Source organism: Harpia harpyja, chromosome 5 (assembly GCF_026419915.1).
Source record: "Harpia harpyja isolate bHarHar1 chromosome 5, bHarHar1 primary haplotype, whole genome shotgun sequence".
NCBI classification, from domain to species: domain Eukaryota; kingdom Metazoa; phylum Chordata; class Aves; order Accipitriformes; family Accipitridae; genus Harpia; species Harpia harpyja.
In genome coordinates, this window is record NC_068944.1 from 47,642,006 (window position 1) to 47,662,735 (window position 20,730).

The window sequence follows — 20,730 nt, forward strand, 5'->3', positions numbered from 1 at the left end:
GGACACCAAGTTGAACTTGAGCCAGAAATTTGCACTTGTGGCAAATGAGGTGAATGGTAGCCTGGGCTGCATTGGACAAAGTATTGCCAGCAGGTGGAAGGAGGTGATCCTGCCCCTCCACTCAGCACTGGTGAGGCCAGACCTGGAGTGCTGGGGCCAGTTCTGGGATCACCAGTACAGGAGAGACGTGGTGTCCTGGTTTTGGCTGGGATAGAGTTAATTTTCTTTCTAGTAGCTGGTATATTGTTATGTTTTGGGTTTGGTATGAGAAGAATGTTGGTAACACACTGATGTTTTCAGTTGTTGCTAAGTAGTGTTTACACCAAGTCAAGGATTTTTCAGCTTCTCATGCCCAGCCAGCAAAAAGGCTGGAGGGGCACAAGAAGTTGGGAGGGGACACAGCCAGGGCAGCTGACCCAAACTGGCCAAAGGAATACTCCATACTAGGTGACATCATGCCTAGTATATAAACTGGGGGAAGTTGGCCCAGGGGGATCACTGCTCGGGAACTAACTGGGCATCGGTCGGTCAACCGGTGAGCAACTGCATTGTGCATCACTTGTTTTGATATTCCAATCCTTTTATTATTATTGTAACTTTATTGCTGTTATTATCATTAGTAGTTTATTGCTTTCCGTTCTGTTAAACTGTTGTATCAACCCATGAATTTTACTTTTTTCCCCCCGATTTTCAACCCCATCCCACTGGGTGGCGGGGAGTGAGTGAGCGGCTGCGTGGTGCTTAGTTACCAGCTGGGTTAAACCACAACACATGGACATACTGAGAGAGTCCAGCAAAGGGCTACAAAGACAATGAATGCACTGTAGCATCTGTCCTGTCAGGGAAGGTTCGGAGAGCTGGAACTGTTCAGCCTGGAGAAGAGTGGGATCTTACTGATGTCTAGAAGTACCTGAAGGGAGGGTGCAAAGAAGACACAACCAGGCTCTTTTCAGTGTTGCCCTGTGACAGGACCAGAGGCAATGGGCACACACTGAAACACAGGAGGTTCCCTCTAAACATCAGGGAACACTTTTTCACTGTGAGGGTGACCGAGCGCTGGCACAGGTTGCCTGGGAATGCTGTGGAGTCTCCCATCCTGGAGATATCCAAAAGCCATCCAGACAAGGCCCTGCGCAGCCTGCCCTGGGTGTCCCTGCTTGAGCAGGGGAGGTGGACCAGATGACCTCCAGAGGTCCCTTCCAACCTCAACCATTCTGTGATTGTGTGATAAAGACTGAGCAGCGCGTCTCTATCCGCCAGTACGTACTACACACCTGAAGTAAGCCAACTGATCATTCTCAACTGAATTCATTCTAGACTGAAAACAGTCCAGCAAATAAGGATCAAAACTTTTAGTGGCTCCACTGTACCTCATTATTCTCACATAGTTACAGTTTTCTAATACAATTACTTTTAAGGGCAAAGTGGTGATGTTTGGTTTGTGTCCAACAAACAACAACAAGATTACATCAAAAATCCTCAGCAAATTACTCCCATCCATTCTTTTTTATGGGAGAGTGGAGAAAAAATACCATCTTACAATTTCACCACGCCAAGCTCTGCCTCCAGTAATACATACTACGTATAAACTTTTTTTATTTTTAATGAGGAAGAAAAAAATCCCAAGTCTAGTCATGCGGTTTCCACACCAACTTCACTAGCCAGGTTTTCACTCAAGGACTGCAAGAAACTGAATGAAGTTTGAAATTCAATATGGCTAAGCTGCTGGTGTTTATCTGCTGCTTTTGTCTCACCCTTTAGTTATTTCCCACAGTCCATCAGTATCCATTCATTATCTCTTGTGTTACTCTTCAACTTCACAGAAGAGGGTAGAGCAGGATCACGCTTGTTCTGAGTTTGTACACAGCCTAGCCTAACAGGATCCTGCTCCAAGATCAGAACATGAGTTCTGGTGTTCTAATAACTAGTAGCATTTATAAAAATATCTTTATCGTTATTAGTCTGAGAGGGAACATTTCAGTTTACTCTTACGTTAGCATGCAAATTCCTAATGGGTTTTGGAGATCTCTCCACCACTAAGTGAATGTGGTATCTGAAGTTTGCATTTTGCAAATTGCCTGTTAAAATATATTTGCACACACATATGAAAGCTAAATTAAATAGCACTTTGCTAATCAAGCAAAAAAAAAGTTTGTTTTGCCCAAGATGAGCCTATAGCCCATTCAAACAGTGAAGCTGAAAGTTTGATTTAAAGGACAACAATGAATTCACACCTGGTGTTAGAAAGAATGCAGAGAAAAGGAGCAAAGGAGCAGAGAGCAAATTCAACCCAGCCAAACACCACACGTAAGTAACAGGCAACTGATTTCTTCCAGACAAACTCTGAAGATTCTTCTACATCCCATATACCACACAGATGTCTATCTTTTTTAAAAAGGCAGAAAACCAACCCAAAACAAAACAAACCACAAAAATCATGTCCAAAAGCATACTTTTTCCTGGATTAACCGAGACTCCTATCAATATCTGCCATCCCCGCGCTGAAACCTCTGGCACAGATCCGCATGTGTTCCATACTTCGTACTTGTTGCAAATTCCACTTTGCAAGGTGGGCAAAACTGAGCCCAATCTGCATGAAGTTGAAATCTTGCTTACGCAGCTTGGGCCTTCGTATTCCTCTGGCATCACAGCACAGCTCTCTGGGCCTTTAGTTTTCAGACTCTTCATCTGCCCATTTCCCATGATCCTGGGAGCTGCATATTTGCAGGAACAAATCCATTTGCAGGAAATTCACCCTTCTGAACTACCAAGAAGTGATCACACGCAAGCCAGTATCTCGAATGGATAATTTCACGGGTGGTTATGGTAAGGTAAAGGGCAGAGACCACAGAAACATAACGCTTGAGGAACAGGAGCAGCCCCCCTAGTCAGCTGGGTTAGAAATGTCCTCTGTCCATACTCTGAGCCCGGCAACAGAAATTGGACTGGAGATAAAGTGGCAGCTCAACTGGGCTAAACAGAAGAAAGCACTAACCCCTTTACTGTTTATCACAGTAGAGAAAACATTGCAACATGTTGGCAAGTTATCACAAGCCCGTGTTCATTACCAGCCCAAACCCTCAATCATAGCACTCTAGTGATTTACGGGAAATTAGCATAGCTCTGCTACTTGCAGTGGGGCTTGCTTCTAAGTACCAGATAAACTCAGCATTGCAGACCGCTGATGGACCCTACTTCAAAACCTTCTCTCTGTATCACCAAAACCAGCAGTTTCCACAGAGTGAATTAACCCCAGCACGGTACTAATGTGGCTGCCTGTGGTATCTGAACCAAGCTCCATACAAAAGATGAAATAAACAGGACTGCAAATTAATCCACGCTTCAAGACAATGTACTGGTAATTATGCTATTTATTCTTTTTCATCTAATTTCAGATGGCTGGAAATCTAGATGCAGCTAAAGCAGCAAGTATGGGTTGCACAGAAAGAGTTTCAAGTGCAAAATGAGTCTGTATAATCAGCACTTTGGTGTTCTGGCTTTACAGGCTCTCAAAGTCTCTCTGGCTCTCCTGCCATTAGCCACCAGCTACACACAGCATGCTCATGCCTCTTCCAGCATCGTGTTAGAATAGCAGGGGGAAAAAAGAGCAAAAAAAGTGTTCTCCAGTGTCCTCCACTTGGACATCTATATGGCTACAGCAATATAAAGAAGCAATTTTTGTATCTTCCCCATGACCAACAGTCTCACTCTCTTTTTTGTCATATCTGTTCTCTCCTTCCAAGACTTTAGAAATTGGAGAAATAAGATTTGTCTTTATAAAGTACTTCTTCCTCTCTCTCTCTACCCCCACGCTTAAGAGCAAGGGTCAAAAACAGACCACCTGCGGTGCAACCACACAGCAGACTTCTTTCTGGTGGAGACAACACGGCTATAAGCTCTGATGGTGCAGGTACTTTTTTCCACTTGACTAGTTGACCAAATTCTCAGGCACTTTTAAAAAATATTCATTCCATTGCAGATCCTATGATGCATTCATCCATGTATCACAGGCACTCCACGGAAGTGACTTTGTGAAGAGCCCGTGAAACCTCTAGCTTTAAAATGCCATTCCAACCAAGGGCACAGACATCAAGTGTATGTGTGCATCATCTGTATCTATACCACATACCAAAATATTGCGTGCTGCTTTTTAATTGCATTATCTGGATAGCGTATACTGCAAAACCATCACCCAGGCCACTTTGCTTTCAAGTCTGATTAAATTCTGAAGCTCTTCTAGGACATTTCTTGTTGTGAAGAGTGCTGGACACCGCAACAATTTATGCTCTCTCTCATCAGTGGACACCCCTTCAATTTCCTTTGCTCCCGGACCCCAACTCTGAAGGCCAAGTCAAGGAGTCAAGTGCTCCTGACCCCACGCCAGTTCTCCATTTGGCAGGAATCCTGTTTTACAAACCACAGCCAGATTGTGCCAGTCGTATTACCCTCCCACAGTTTTACAGTTGGACCTCTGCATTCATTTTATGTCCACTTCTCTCACGTTTAATCTGTTGCTTTAAAATTACTTGGAAGAACCCTTAGATTAAGCTTTACATACTCTTACACCAACGACCCCTAAAGAAAGCCAAAGACAATTTCTTTAAAATGTTAAATTATAAGAGTTTTCTCAGTTTATAGTACTCAAAAGTATAAATAGTGAAAGCAAAAACTGAGCAGGTCATGACAGTTAGAAATTATTCTTCCAAAGAGGGTAAATACCTGCACCTGGTTACCAAAGATGACTTGAGAGTTTATTACACACAGTAAAAGTAGCCTAATATGCATTACTCCACTCACTTCATCTATGAGGCAGATTTACTGTCCAGGGAAGTAAATACATGCAAGCACAATGTTCTCATATGCACATATAGTCTTAAATGCAAGGCAGAAATACCAGCAACCTTTACTTATATTAACAGACCTACTACTCAAAAGCATGTTGAGGGCTGACAAAGAGAATAACCAACACTATATGCAGATTTTACCTATGTAATTTGATATTTCAGATTATTGTGCTCCATTTGAGAATTTCACACTTTCTTCCTATTAGGCACACAGAGGAAGTTTCTCTAAGCCTCCTCTACCACTTGGAGTTTCAGTGCGATGGGGAGACTGGTGGGACCAGAAGCCCATTATGGTACCCTTCATCCTTAGGCTACCAGTCAAGTGCCAAAAGGTTTTGTAGCAACAAAGTTGTCCCAGCCTGTTGGGCCTCAGCAGCACGGACAGTCTGACCCAGCCAGACCGTAACCACATCTCGTGGCCTTTGACAGACTGACTGAAGAGCTACACAGACAGGGTCCAGTGACTCAAGAGGGTCAGATATATCCGGTCACTGCTATAACAAACTTGCTCTGAAGCAATATGGGGATAACTTGTAATTCTGCTGCTACTTTCCTTTAGGGATTTTTTGTTGTTGGTTGGTTTGGTTTTGGTTCCTTTTTTTTTCTTCTGTGGATACAGGGAAGACCCCAATGGTAATATGCTAATATGGCACTACCATTAGGCCAACCCTGATCTCTTGTTAAGTAAGAATCATTATCTAGATTTAAAAAAAAAAAAAAAAATCAATCCAAATGGATACCCTTTAGACTTTCATACACATTTATTTTCCATAACCACTGCACATCTATCACATGAATCCTCCGCAGACCTACACACAGACTTAACCCTACTGTCTGGGTTATCCCAAGAGAAAAATAATTATAGGAAACCCCTCACGATAAAATAATTAAGCCTAAGTTTGCAGGAGCTCAGCCTGTGAGTGTGTTCAGCAGATTGCTCCAAAACGGACCAAATTCAGAGGACTGCCCGAGAGCACTTCGATGGGATTTGAATAGGGCCTCTGCACAGTATTGCTCCGTTCAGCAACTTTTCACGAATTGCCCATCCAGGTCTCCTCACCATAGCCACCTGCCCTCGCAGGAGCCCTCCAGCGCCCTGCCCAGCACCGTGTAACCCACGCACGCCGCAGGCACGACTCCAGGTCTTGAAGAAACCTCTGTGCAAGCGGCCAGCCCGCACATCCTCCACTACCCCCCCTCCAGCAGCCCCGCTGCCTGCGCTCTTTACCCAGGAAAACTCTTTCATTCTCAACACTCAAACTACTTCAGATACCGGTGACTCCCCGCGCACGCCCCCTTTTAGCCGCGCAGCTGCCCACCCCGGCCGCCCCCGGGCTCCGGACCCCTGGGGCCAGCCCGCCGCCGCCTTCCCGGCGGGCCGCAGCGGGCACCCGCTTCCTCTGGGACTTGTAGAGCGCGGGCCCGTCCGCGCCCGGCCCCCCGCACCCCGCAGTCCCTCCAGCAGCACCCCAGCCGCGCCGGGGGCCGCCCCGCCGGCAGCCGCAGGCCGCCCGGCCGGGGCGGGCCACAGCGGCCGCCGCCACCGCTCCCCCGGCCCGGCCCGGGGCACCGGCCGGCTCGGCTTGCCCCGCCCCGCCGGCCCGGCACCCCCGCCCGGGACGCACCTTCAGGCTGCCCCGGAGGGGGCCCTTGCCGTGGCCGGTCGGCGCCGGGGGGGGGCTCCCCAGGCCGCCCTCCTCCTCCTCCTCTTCCTCCTCCACCTCCACCACCACGTCCTCGTCTTCGTCCTCCTCCTCCAGCGCCGCGGCGGAGCCCTCCCGCCGGGGCGGCCTCCAGGCACTCTCGGCCTTGGGGGGCCGGACCCCGTCCGCCTGCGCGGCCGCCGGCCCCGCGCTCAGCCGCCGGCTGCCCATGCTGGAGCGCTTGGCCAAGCGCCGCGCCTGCATGGTGCCTCCGCCCGCCCGCCCGCCCGGCCCGGCCCGGCCCGGCCCGGCCCGCCTCCCGCCGCGCTCAGCCCCGGCTGCGGGCTGCGGGCAGCGGCCCCGCCGCGGCAGCGCCGAGCCCAAGGGGCGGCGGCGGCGCTCACCGGGGGGCGGCGGTGGGTATGTGCGGCCGGCGCGCCGCGGCCATGGGGGCCCGCGGGCGCGGCGAGGCGGGCCCGGTGCCGGCGCGGCCGCCCCGCCGCTCGCCCACCTGCTCCCGCCGCCGCCCTCCCTCCTCCTCCTCCTCCCTCCTCCTCCTCCTCCTCCTCCTCCTCCTCCTCCTCCTCCTCCTCCTCCTCCGGCGGCCGGCCTGCCTGCCTGCCCGCCCGCCCGGCCCGGCCCGGCTGTCGGGCGCGGCGCGGGGTCCGCTCCCGCTCGCCCTTCCTCGCCGCCGCTGGTCCCCGGCCCCAAAACCCGGACTGGATTCCCGCCGACCGCGGCTCCGCCAGGCGCTGCGCGGGGCCGCGCTGCCTCCGCCCGCAGCCGCAGGCGGGTTTCCCTGCGGCGCGGCGCGGAGCGGCAGCGCGCCGGCCCCCGCCGCCCACCTGCTTCGCCCCGGGTACGCCGCGGGGAGCGGGGTGCCGGTCCGTCCCCGCCGCCGCACCCCCGCCGGCGTTTAGTCCGTTCAAACGGCAGGAGGGCCGGGGGTGCCCGGCAGCCTCCGCCCGCGGGACAGGCTGCCAGATGTCTCGGGCCTGGGTGAAAGAAAATGATTTCACCCCTCCCCAGAAAACACTGATGGAAAAAATGGAACTTCTGGGAAAAAAGCTGAGAAGAAACTGGGGTTTTTCCCAGACAAAAATTCGAAGCAGAGCTATCTACGCTCTGTTGAGGAGAAAACTCTCCAGGATGGCTAGGGAAATAACTCCCAGTTTAAATTGCAGTACTTCTGCACTTTAAGCTTTAAAATACCTTTCTGAAAAGTTTTTTTAAATTAAAATAGTTTCCAAACAGAGCTTTAAGTTATTGCAGTCATCATTTAAATTTATTACAGGCTTCTATACCATTTATTAAAGCCTCCTGAAATTGAGTTATACTTAAGGTTGTCACGTGCTTTTCCTAACCTCTTCCTCTATAAATAAGTTTCAAGTCTGCATTTACATGTTATTTTTGAGCCATATATATACTCTTCTCCATTTACAAGTGAATTACAGTAATTCCCTTTTCAGTGTTCAGTACCTTTCTCCCCACACGCTCTGTTTTAGAGACGTGCCAACAGGCCAAAAGTACACGTAATATGTTGGCACGGGGCCAAGCTTCACCTCTAACGCTAGGTTAATTTGTCCCTGTCAAAAAGTAATTACATTTATTCATTTTGGAACATAGCATGCAGCACTTTCTATGCAAGAAATTATAGATCATACAGTACCTCACTCAGTACCCAAGAAATAATGAAGTTACTTTTCATGTCAAAGTATCGAAGTTGTTTCAACTTTCTCAACTCAGTCCCACAAACCAGTTGTTTTCATTCACTCTTTCAACGTTTCCGGAGACTGTGCATCTCCTGACAAGATCTGCAACAGAATCGCTGGCAAATTCTGGCCTATCAGGCCTTCCAGCAGTATTTCCCCATCCAGCTAAAAATGACACTTCTAGATGTTTTACTGCAGCTTTGATCAGCTGCACTGCAATGTCGGCACAGCCCGTCTCGCAGCAGAACAGCAGTCAAAGCCCCTGGTACGCGCCACCACGAGATGTCCCGTCTTTTTTCCTGCCACTGCATGAGTATTTAGCTTCTTGATACCTGGTCGAGTGGATCAATCATGGTTTTTTGAAGCTGATGTTGCAAAAAGGGTAGATTTGTGGAAGAAAAAAAAAAAAGGATAAATGCTTTTTAGTTTTATTCCTACACTGAATGTTCAGAATTCAAAGGTTTAGATTGGACAAAAAAGTTATGCTTAAGTTTTGCCTTAAACATGAATTCCACCATGAATTTAAATGGTATTCTCAGTTCCTTCATACTTGTACCTGAAAGGCATAGAAATGGAATCATTCCAATACCTCCTAGTACTAAAATTATTTTAAATATTTTGTATCATTTGAATACCACCTCAATCTAATTGTGATCTTCTGTAGTGGCCTGTGTTCACAGTTATCTGAATGATAATCACCTTACTGAAGGTCCCATTCCTATATGCCGCACACTGGGATACGTGTTGAGACTTCCTCGAGGTTTTCAAAGGTCTGTATGTTTTAATTGTAGCAAAACCAGAACCAAAATTAGAAATTATATGCACCGAATGCGTTATCACTGAATTGGATAATAGGTGCTAGCATGGACACCGCAAATAACAGAATGGAGACCAAAGGATCTCTTGTAGAAAATAGTGATGATAAAGGATAGTTGGGTTTGCACAGACATGTCTGTCAACTTCCAGGACAGCTCACGCTTCAGCCTGTATTTGAACTCTGTATTCAGCTCTTTTGTCAGGTTAGTTCCAGGACCCGCTCTAAGATACAGCTGACTGGACGCCTCTTGCCCGGCGGTTTTGGTGGGTAAACATAAAAGCAGAGATTGTTAACCAATAATCAGGCTTTTAGTTGTCAGTTCAGCAACAATCGTTTCAAAAATTACTAGCTGGGTTCTCTGGTTTGGGAGCATGGTGGCAGGATGCAGAGAAGAGAGACTCAGACAGGTTCTTAGGGACACGTAAAATGTCCCAGGCTGTCCAGCCTGCCTGCCTGCTGGCCTGCCTGCCTGCAGGAGGTTGCTCCATCCTCCAGGATGCTCCCTCTTCTCCCCCGGGACTCTGGCAGGTCATGGCCCCTCAGCTCCCAAAGCAGAGCAGGACAGCAGGTGAGCCCTGGAAAAGGTGGGCAGGGTGACAGAGGAAGAGTGTAACCAAATTCTGGTGGAGGGAGAGGAGGCAAAATAGTTTTGGGGTCAGGAGGGATAAGGAATGGCAGTCCAGAGTTCACTGGGCTGATGGGCAGGGCAATCCCAGGAAGGGGTGTAGAGAATACTGCTGACTTTTGATTAGTAATCTGAGCTGCTAATGCTTTTTACTCCTGCTAGGTTATCAAATGCAATGAGAAGCCAGTGTTGACAACTCTACAACAGATTGGTTAAAGATTTCTAGCACTTCTCAGGCGAGCCAGATTGGAGCTCTAGTAAGAATAACTTCTCTCACAATATTTGATACAAACAAAAGATAGAAATGACTGTTTGCTCCATTTCTTCCAGTCTGTCTGACTTGCAGTATGAATGGAGCTGAAGCTGAACCCATATTGCCTTTTCAGTGCTTCCCAGGGGAGTTAAATTGTGGTGAAAGTTTTCTAAGGACAGTCAGGGAGTCCTAGATACAGTCCTCTTCAGCATCTTTGTATTCACAAACAGTTAAGAGTCAAACACAAGCCATAATCCCCCACCACCCATCAACATTTTTTCCCCGAGACTCAGTCTTGGCACTCTTGGGGTGAACTGCTGAACAATTCTGGCCCATAGCCACATCCTGACATCGAGTAAATTCTTGTGATATACAGGGTAATATGGTATCACTTAGCTAAACAGAGCTATCTCATGACTGTACTACAGCATAATATGCCTCTAATGAAAGTACAGGCTCTGGCTGTAATGATAGCTGTTTACATGTCAATGATTTCCAAGCTTATTAAAAGTTAATGTGCACATTTGCACTCCCTGTGTGTATACAGCTTTCCAACACAGCAGAAGTGTTTCAGATGCTTCTTTGCCTCTAACCTTAGCAATCAGTTCATATTTCCAAAAAAGAAATGCCTCTCTCTCTAAAGACATGAGACAATTCAAATTGTAAGTATATATAAGCATATATATCTCCCTCCAGAAGTTCTTCTAGAACAATGTGAAGGTGAATTACAGTGACAGCTTTGCAGTTCATCTTGAATAATTATTGTCTAACTTCTTTCAGTAAATCCACTGGGCAGTTCTGTGCACTAGCCACAGAAGAAGATCTAGCTTTCCCTAGCACAGCCTTAACTAGTCTATACTGATTAACATCTGGTGGAGTTTTCTTATGATACATACTTTTTCCAAACATTTAATACAGTCCATCTCTCAGTGAAGTATTCCTTTCATTTTTAATACAATTATTTACTGATCTGTTTGACATTTTGTTCCATTCAGCCACTGCTACTTTATACTGCGATAGTGACTGCAGGCAAAGCTTGCCTGACACCACGTTGCGGAAAGAGTTCCTTTTGCTTCCAAAAGCACAGATTCTTCCATAAAGCTCAGGGAAGCACTGCTCTGTAACCACCTGGCTTGCTGGTCCCAGAACTGCTTCCATCAGGGACAATCAGTCAGCAACGTACCACGGCTAACAACCAGTAGTACGGGTGTGCTTTAGTTTGCCTCACAGGAGCAGGCGGATACATTGCAGTGTGCATTTTGCTGGACCACCCAGAATCCTGCCTCTGCTAGCTCTGCTTTTTTTTTTTGGTCTTTTTTTCTGATGTGCCTGCCAGTAAAGAATACATTTCTTGATTTATTTTCTTTAGTCTCTGAAAATTTCTTCCCCTTGTCCATGAGTGCCAACTTTTTATCACTAGAGGCAAGATCCCCTCTGCTCCAACCTCCTCCCAGACTGATGCTATGCTACAGTTCCTCGCCTTTAAAAAAAGTCTAGCAGCAAAAGAAAGCAAAGAACCCTCAATTTTCTACGCATTTAACCACTTTTTTTTTAAAACATAACCTGCTCGAGTAGTCTTTCACTTTTTAGTGTGCAACAAATGCATTTGTTTGAGCTTTAGTATTCATACCAGCATGTGCACTAACCATGTGTGTGTTCCACTTCTCTCATAATCCCAGGCATTTGAGCCCCTGCCAACTTCTTTATTTGGGGACCTGCCTTCTCCACACCCCCTTTGTAAACTTTGCATTTGTTTTGCTTTATAGTGATCATTGAAGTTCTCACTCCAGCTGGGAGGACAGTCAGGCACCTTCAAGAACAAGGGAATGATTGACAATATTAGGCAGAAAATTGTCTACCAGATGCTGCTCAAAAGGAGAGGTGGCAACCTTCCGACCCCCTTCTCAGTAAGTGAAATCGTCGCTTCTGTGACATGCCTCTGCCCCACTCATCAACTGAGCGGGGAGCACAAGGTCACTTCTGCGTCTGGCTGTTGTGCAGCAAAATGCCACCCTGCAGACAAGGCTACGCCTTCTGCTTGAAGTAGGTTCCAGTGCCAGCCATGCATTGGAATGAAGTGGCAAAATTCATCAGCCATTACGCATTACTCTTTTCAATTACTGCTCTGAAACATTTACTAGTTCTGAATAATCTTACTGGTATGGAAAGGAATTCTGGATAGTCTGTCCTTGGACTGTGAGAGAAGGAACATCAACCAGAACTGCACGGCTTTTTTGAAACCCCTCCCCAAAGTTTCTGCTGTTATCCAGAAGTAATTTCACGCAATGTACATGTTTATGTCTCTCAGAAGGCTTTGTTTCCCAGAAAAACAGGTCAGCTTATTGGAGTTTCATGCTAGTACCAATACAATGGTTACAGTTCCCCTTTTTTCAAATTAACTAGTTTGAGGAAGACAAAGGGATGAATTTGAAAAACAGTAAGTAACATTTTCCTACTTAATTAGCCCAGAGTGACCACCATGGGGGTGGGGAGGTGGGGAAGAGAGAGAGAGAGAGAGAGAGAGGGAAAATACTTTTCCTTAACAAAAGAAGCACAGGACCAAAAAAAACATAATTAGTCTACACTGAGGGCAGAAACACAGAAAACATAGGCCTCTGTCATGCGAATGTTTGAGCACATACTACAAATATTTTTTCTTTTTTTACACAAAAAAACCCTATTTGGGGGCATTTCAAAGTTGTTTGTGCTCACTCCTATGTGGTAACAGCAACATGGTGAATAATGACCCCTAAAATGACACCACAATTAAAGGAAGGATATAGAAAAGGAAAGACGATAATTGAAATATTATTTTAAGTGTATTCATTAATTGTCTTAATTTAGGTGGAACGTCCTCTGTAAGTTAGATTAAACATATATTAAGAAAAATGTAAGCTTGGCATGTCAACTTCCTCCTCAGTGAAGTGTCAAAGAACTCAGCTTGATTCTTAGAGTGAAGGCTGAATTTGCTGAGGTAGCAATTACAAAGAAACTAGCTGTTCCTTTCAAAACGAACAAATTAGATCAGGCACTCAGGAAAACATAAATATTACAGGACCACATAAAACAGTACTTACAGACTCACTTTTTACACGGAAACTCCACTGTAAATCTTGTGGAACTGAGAAAAAAACTACATAGCTGTCAGTCAACACCAGCAATAAAAATATTTACTCTAATAAATTAAGCAATGGCTACAATTTTATTTTGATCATCTTGCTGCCTATCATAAGGTAGTATAGTTTTATTTGCATAAATTCTTAATGTTGGAGATGAATACTCTGCTTTGCAAATGGCACTCTGCATTTTTTTTGGCTTGCGTACCACACTGACATTAACCCTAAAGGCTCTCTAAGTACATAGCACCGTAACCAAAATTTAAGAGAAACACCAGATAGCCAGATAACTTGAGGATCACCCACACCTCAAAGATTTCTTCATTAATCAGCTGAAAGCCAGATCACTAGCTTGAGATTAAGAGACATTTTCCATGTTGTACATCATGTTCCCATTTTCCAGTGAGTACAGAGGGTTCATTAAAGCTTTTTTTTTGGTTTTGGTTTTTCAGGGAAGCTCCCCGATGGAAGTTTCTCTGGAGGTGCTGCTTCCAGTCAACTCCTTAGGAGTCGTCAGAAAAACTGACGGTTTTGACAGCCTGTTTTTCCCTAATAAAAAAGGCTGAAAGAGACAACTCTGGACGGTTTGTTCTGCTTTTCTCCTCCCTTCTCTTTCAGGAACTAGCCGCCCCGTTCTCCACATGGAAACCCGCCTGACCTCTTCCTGCCTCTCCCACCCTGCTCTCCTCCATAAAAAAACCCAAACAACCCACCCCACGGACCTGGAAAGGCACAGATAAAGCGGACTCGTTTGGAAAACGGACGTTCCCCCTCCAGGAACATGCCCTTTGCTGTCACAGCGAGGATGAGCGGAGGCAGGCACCCGGGGAGCTAACAGGCCACCCTCTCCACCCAGACCCGCCCGCCAGCCGCTCGCAGCGCTGCCCCTGGGGCGTGTGAGGGCCGGGCCAGCTCCCACAGCGCTTGCTCCATGCTCCCGCCCGCGATCCTGTTCAGCTTTTGCCTCAGATTTCTCCTCCTGCCGGCAGAGCGCGGCCCGTAAACATGTGCGGCCCTGTCAGCGGGGTCCGCCATGCCCGCCCGCCCCGCCGCCCAGCTGCCGCCGCCGGGGCGCTCGTTGCGCAGCGACGCGGAAGGGGAACAAGGGGAGCAGGGCGGGAAAGGGGGAGGGGGGGGCGTCCGCCGCGCTGAGGGGAAGGCGGCGGCGCCCTGCCGCGGGCGGCGGGACGGCCCCGGCGCCGCCCGGTCTTTCGGAAGAGGAGGCGTTAAGGCCTGGGCTGCCGAGCGGGAGGGGGGCGCGCCCGCCCGCCCGCCCGCCCCCCTTGCCTTGTGCTCCCTCGGGGTGCTGTCCCGCCGCTGTTAGTAACTGCGTATTTCCTACGCGATGGCGGAGGCGAGCGGGCGGGCAGGCTCTGCTCCTGGCTGCAGCACACCCCTCCTCTGCAAAGCTCGTTCCTTTAAGCCCTCTCCGTTTCCCTTGTGAGGTGCGGTCTCCGCGATAGTCAGGTTTATAGTTGGTTATAAATAAACATCTGGAAGCCCCCGTTGCTGGAGTCGGAGCATTGTGTAAGACTTTCAGCTTCCTTAAAAAAATAACCAAATAAAACCTTGGTAGTTTTCCTCTGTGGAAAAAATGTTTGGAAACTTGATACAACTAAACAGCTCAGAAACCAGCAAATATATAAAATGTGGCTCAATCACACCTCATGATTGTTGAGCTAAAATTGACTAACTGGGAACCTATGACTTGAATTAGGTCGGGACAATTTGTACTCCAGCAGTTACCTGTTTTACAGACGTAATACAAATGTAAGCATGTAATATTAAACGCGTGCGTTTGGGGTAGAATACATTTAGTATAAAATGCAATCAAGGTCACACTGTGGCAAGTTCAGTTTTTCAACTGCAGCCCCCCCCGCCCCCGTGCCAGGAAATAGCAAAAGCTCTTAAATTTCACTTACTAAATCTTTTTTCCTCTGGCTGGTGGTTAGGGCTTTGGTTTTGTTTTGAGACAGAAGATCTAGCAAAACTGAATTTTGAAGTGGCACTGTGTTAAGTGTTTTCTTGTGATTATTTTTTCAAGTGTAATGTTTTGGCTTGATTTTCTAAGTTCCTTTAATTAATTTTTGGTTTCTAAATGGTTGGGTTTTGTTTAGAAACACTAGAGCTGTTCTGTTTTGCTGGCTTCCTTTGGTAGAGGTGTGTTGTATTTTAATCTCATTTGTGTAAGCAAAAAGAAAACCTTGCAGGAACTGAAAGTGTTACTAAATACAAAGGGTTCTTTTCCAGTGTTTATAGAACAAACTTATTTGTGTATAAACTTTTTTTTTTTTTAATATGAATGAACAGCTATGCCAGGCTTTGTTGTGGGAGGAATGGAGCAGCAGGGAAAAGGGGAGCACAGGGAGAAGCCCACCCGAGTCTTCCTGGAGGCTTTCCCTCCTCTTGGCGTTAAAGATATTTGGTCAAAAGGTGCTAAGACAGTGCACAAGTTTGGTGTAGATGGCAAGATAATGAGTTTCACTTGAGCTACAGTTTAATGAAGCATCTACTGCCTTGTCTGAGTTAGTCATTTGGAACATGTTACTTAGATAAACACAGTCTGAAAGCAGAAAACAAAGGCAGAGTGAAGCAGCTCAGGGAAACACAATACAGAGAAGGAGCAATAGGAATAGCAGAGGATGGCTATAGTCACAGTGGAAAGACAGCAAAAGAGGAGGAGGGGCAGGGGGATCAAGTTAGTAGGAATGGGAAAGTAGCCCTGGGGCAGCGAGTGATAGCAGAGATGTTGATGAAACCAATAATTTTTTTCAATTTTCCCTTGAACACAACTCTTCTCATAGGCAGTTTACTGGGACAGAGGAGAAGTAGGTAATCAGACTGACATTACACCCTTGTGAAAGAGGCTTGGGATAATTACGCGTGACACAGGTAAGTGTCCTAACGATACCCGATACAGCTCTTGTTAAAATTTGGATAATTTCTTTCTGTGTCTCTATTTCTGTGGTCACATTGCCCCTCATGCTGCTCCCAAGTTCAGCTGTCTGCAAAACCCAAATTTAGGAGACTTGGGACCTAGATTACCATTTTCCTACAATAGCATGAAATTCTTCTTACAGAATAACAGAGACTGATTTTAGAGGAGAATTAACCTCTTCTGCCACAGAGCATTAGGTGAGCAGCCTATCATGTGAATTATTATTTTGAGTATTTTAAGTTTAATAACTAAAGTGTAGCATAGTTCTTTCAAAAAGGAGATGAGTTAACCGACACCGTCCATCCCTGCTAGTTATCTGCAACGAGATTACAGAGAATGATACTCCATTTGCACATGCATTTTGCAAACTTACTCCTCGGTTGTACTCTTTATTTTGCAAATTGCAGACATTGAGATGAAGGGTCTATAATTTCCTAGCTTGCTTTTCTCTTGGAACACTGGTGCTGCACTGGCACGCATCCACTTTGCTGTGACTTCATTTGAATACAGCAAATTCTTTATTATGATTAACAAAGGGTTGCTCTCTGGTCTGCTTTGAATCTCAGTCTGCTCATGGAGATTAGTGGGGTTTGAGCAATGCCAACTCACTAAATATCTCCGCTTCACTGATCTCAAAGACATTTGTGACAATGGATTTAGTAGTCATTTTCATGCGTGTTCTTGCCTTTGAATGGATAATACTTTAGTAGTTCTGCTTTCCATTGCTGTTTGATTCTCCATCCCATTCAAAAGGGTTTAAATTCAAAACTTCTCTTTCTTCTTATGTTGCTTCTTTGAGATACATAAACACATCTGTTGGTGGTTTTAATCCTTGAATGCAACCCCCCCTCTTTGATTTTATTTTGGATGAATACATTGCAAATGTCTATGTATTATCTCCCTCTTCACAGGAGAAACAAATAAAACTTTCTCTCCCAAGGCAACATTAACAGAAATTGTTCTTCAGTTGAGCAGGAAAAGGCCGGTGGTTTTAAAGTAGGGGGGTCCCAGTTACACGTCCTGATGTGGCCATATGTCTCATTTGGCCACAAGAATTAGAGAATGGGCAACAGTAAAACCTTAGGTGACAACACATCAGCAGACCCTTCTATTTTTTCATGCCGATGTCTCCACTGACCTCTTCACATGTTAGCAGGTAACACATACAGACCTCATTTAGCTGTTAAGTCTGACCAAAGTATTTGTGCCGAGCATGCTTTTCAAACTGGGATCTTTTATCTTCAAATCATCTGTTTAGTACTGTTTACTTGTAAAGGTTTCTCTCCACTGCAACATAACAAATTCATATTCCTGCCCCAGATACACACCTCAACTTTGTCTGAGTTACTCAGAGAGATATTAGAAATAGATGGGTATTTATTTTTTATGATGTAATAACAAAATAAATGCAGTGAAATCTAGAAACATTAGAGACATCCATCATCTTAATTTCTAATTTTCCAATTAAGGTCATGGGCATGAGCCACATTGTATGTTGCCACCTCCAGAGGCTTTCTTTTATACTTGTAGTCCCTAGTCTTCTCTAGGGACTCCTGACCACTAGAACATTTGGGTTTAAAAGTTCTTCTTGCCCTCAGTTTTAAGATGTATTTCTTTTCTGAAATGAAGATATTTAAGAGTAAAGCGCTCTTGTGTAGTCAGAGCTCAGCAGTTCTGAATAGCATACCTTTAAAAATAAAACAAGTATTCACAAACTCATCCTTGTTTCATACTACTCACTGCAAAACTGTCACACAGGTAAGATTTTCTAATGAGTAATGATGGTATAATATGGTGGTCTAGGTATGAAAAGATCTTCCATTTGTGTATTTCTCCTACTCCAGCTGGAGCAGGGCATCACCATTATCATCACCTAACTCATGAAAATGTGTTCATTTAGAGAAAACCCTTGTGGAAACACGGCCTTATGTCGTTCATTTATTTCAGTGAATAGAACTAGGCAGCAATAGAGAAGTAAAACCAGGAGTTAAGCTTTTTTGAAGAAGGAGTATTTGCAATTTGGGGTTTATTTTCGTTCATGTTAGTAAGAAATACCACGTAGCTAAACAGTATCTTATATTGGTTTATCACATTACTTCTGTCGATGCATTGAACACAACCTTGTATAATAAAGCAGGATCCTGGAATGACAAATTTTAAATTTTCTCAAAGAAAGGTGATCAGCCTCTTTCTCCTTCCCAAAAATTTCTTAAGACAAGGAGTATTATTTTATCTTGATGTATGAGACAGAAAATTATAAACCCTTCAAAAATACTAGGTTAAATTTCTGGAAGCAAACAGACCCCAAAAGCCTTGTGTTGCTGCCAGGTCAAGCTGTAGACTTGTCTTCTCATTGCTGCAGGAGAACAGCAATTAATCTCCAAAGCTGGGTTTTGTTTCAGAAAATGGATGAACACAGTGAATTTCATACTAAACTAAAGAAATTTACTAAACCAACTTTCTCAAAAGAATAAAAGCAAAAGTGTTCCAAGCTCTTAGTTTATAGAAAATCCAGAACAACCAACACAGACATAAAACAGGTAAGAGAAGTAGTGAGTATTAAGCAATGCTGAAAAAAACCCCAAATAGACCTTGATGGTAGTTTCTTTACAGGGAAGTTGCTCCCAGTTCAGGATTTGGCTGTTGTACTCCCAATCCGTGCACAGCAAAGGATATAATTTATTCATAGTATTTCAGAGGCTTCTTCTAGGCCAGTCTTTGAAGATCTGTCCTACTCAGTATGTTTACCTGCATTCCAAAGGCCTGTGCTGTCCTCTGAGGTACAGTTTCCCACTGATGAATCCAATGGATCAGTCAGGGCATTTGCTTCTGTATATAACACACACTCTGACATCAGCAGCCTAAAACCAAAGGTGGTGGCATAAAAATCTTGCAAGAAAGCTATGTCAGGGCTGTGCTACACTCACGGCAATAAGCCATGAAGAACATGTTCACTGTAGCCCCCTGCCTGGGATAATTGCTGTCACTTCTCTCTCACTTCAAGTGCCCAATCAGCCTGAGCTGTGAGCCACTGATCACTTCCACCAGCTGCTCAGGATGTTGGGTGGGAAAGATACCATAGCCTTGGGCTGTTAAATCCAGGGCAAGGTTTCACTAAAGGCAGTGTCTGAACTGCCACCCAGCAATGCAAGGTTGCCTCTGCATCATTACTTGCCCAGGGATGTAGTAAATCTTGCTCAGTGGGATTTATATCATTACAAAGTGTTAAAAACCTGGCTTTTGGGTTTGGACTCAAATAGACAGTTTCCTGGAGCGTGACCCTGGTCTTTGCTACTCAGGTAGCCACCTCCAGCTCTTCTTACCAGACCCAGCATTTCCACATACTTGTTTTGGGCTGTGCTCCACTGGAATCACATCACATTTACAGATTTACATAGCTTCCAGCACAAGTCACTTTGTAGCTAAAACATCTTTCAGCTGTAAGCATTTCCATCCAAGGTAAAAAAATACAGATCTTGAGTTCTAATTATGCTCCAACCACCTCAATTCTGGTACGCTGACTTGGCCTGAAGATATCAGCAATGGCAAGAGATACTATTATTTTGGTGTATTATTTGTTCCCTCAAAGCATAATTAAGCTACACGTTTTGCATGTAGACTTGCACCAATAGGGGCTGGGCCTATTGAAATTTTTCTGTTGATCAAACTTGAATTCATTCAGAGTTACAATCAGGGAAGCAGCTTCCAATGCATGCATAGAACATTTGCTTGATAATGAAGAATTTTAAAACCTGTCCATGAAACTTGGTAGCTTTAGATGAAGCCGGAAGGATTGTTACTGAATCTGTCCAAAATTCCCACTGCTGAAAAAGAGCAAGACGATTGAATAAAAAGCAAGATTTTCCAGCTTCCCTGTCAGCAGTTATGAGAAACAGGAGATAATGAGGAAGAAATGGCATTATTTTGGGGCCAGAGCTAAAAAAAATAGTGCATTGTTCGTCAAACGGCTAATACTGTACAATGATTGATGATTCTGTAATCAGAGCCCACACAGAGAGAAACAGGGTGTAAATTAAATGATGGAGTATTTCACAAATGGCTTGGAATTGTAATGTAATGATCAAGAATTTACAGAGAAAGACTTTATGCCCCTTTTTTAACAAGCTGCAGCATTTCTAAGAATTAATTAGAGTTCTGACTATGTATTCATTTGAATGAAGGACTGAGTTTGACAATAAAAAATAGCCTGTAATCTGCATGTCACATGCAGCTTTCTGCTGACATACAACCTCATGGTCTAGTGCACCAGCATTCACAGTGAATTAGTCTCAGTTTTACTGTATTCTTTAACCACACCAAGTGGTACCTGGGGAGATAAAGTTCTCTTACTATGTCACTGCTAGTTAGGTAGCTCTTACAACTGAAAAATTGGAGAACGACTCAATGATAGACTTAAAATCAATGTCTTACTGTGGTTAGAAGTTTCTTTTTTTAGACTCAGTAGTAAAGAAAAAGGAGGAGGAGTAATCCATTTCCCCTGCCCTTTTGAAATCCTCAGGTTGGCAAGCCAACTGACAAGCCAATGGCTTCTTCAAGCAATTCACTGCAATTCCTTCCTGGAAAGCTTCCTCCTCTAGAAGCAAAGCATCCCCCTTAGCTTTCCACAGAAGTGGAAAAGTGCGTATTGAAAGTAAATTACAGCATGCATTTGGGGAGATGGGTAGAATTATGGCTAGGAAACTGGACTAACATGAGCAAACAAGCACCAAAGAATCCATGCCAATTTGAGGTAAACAAAACATCTCTTCTTTTGGTCAAAGT

General features: G+C 45.2%; 1 protein-coding gene and 1 long non-coding RNA gene across 4 annotated transcripts in view; both read right to left on the minus strand.

Annotated features, from left to right (window-relative positions):
* ZNF704 (zinc finger protein 704) overlaps positions 1–6,805 on the minus strand; it is a 110,770-nt gene extending 103,965 nt beyond the window's left edge. For 2 of the 3 annotated variants that reach the window (XR_008235190.1, XM_052787095.1), the window contains exon 1: positions 6,470–6,795. Coding sequence is in view for 2 of the 3 variants with exons in the window: in XM_052787095.1 (XP_052643055.1) it covers positions 6,470–6,751 (282 nt within the window). In the remaining variant the exon portion in view is untranslated. Of the gene's footprint in view, positions 1–6,469 lie in introns of all 3 variants that reach the window. The other variant, XM_052787096.1, reaches the window with a different exon arrangement.
* A 939-nt stretch (positions 6,806–7,744) lies between these two features.
* On the minus strand, positions 7,745–14,149 carry LOC128142057 (uncharacterized). The gene is made up of 3 exons (XR_008235251.1): positions 13,733–14,149; positions 12,972–13,015; positions 7,745–8,564 (listed from the first exon to the last, which is right to left on the minus strand). It is a non-coding gene; the product is annotated as an uncharacterized LOC128142057 (long non-coding RNA).
* Positions 14,150–20,730: the final 6,581 nt, after the last annotated feature.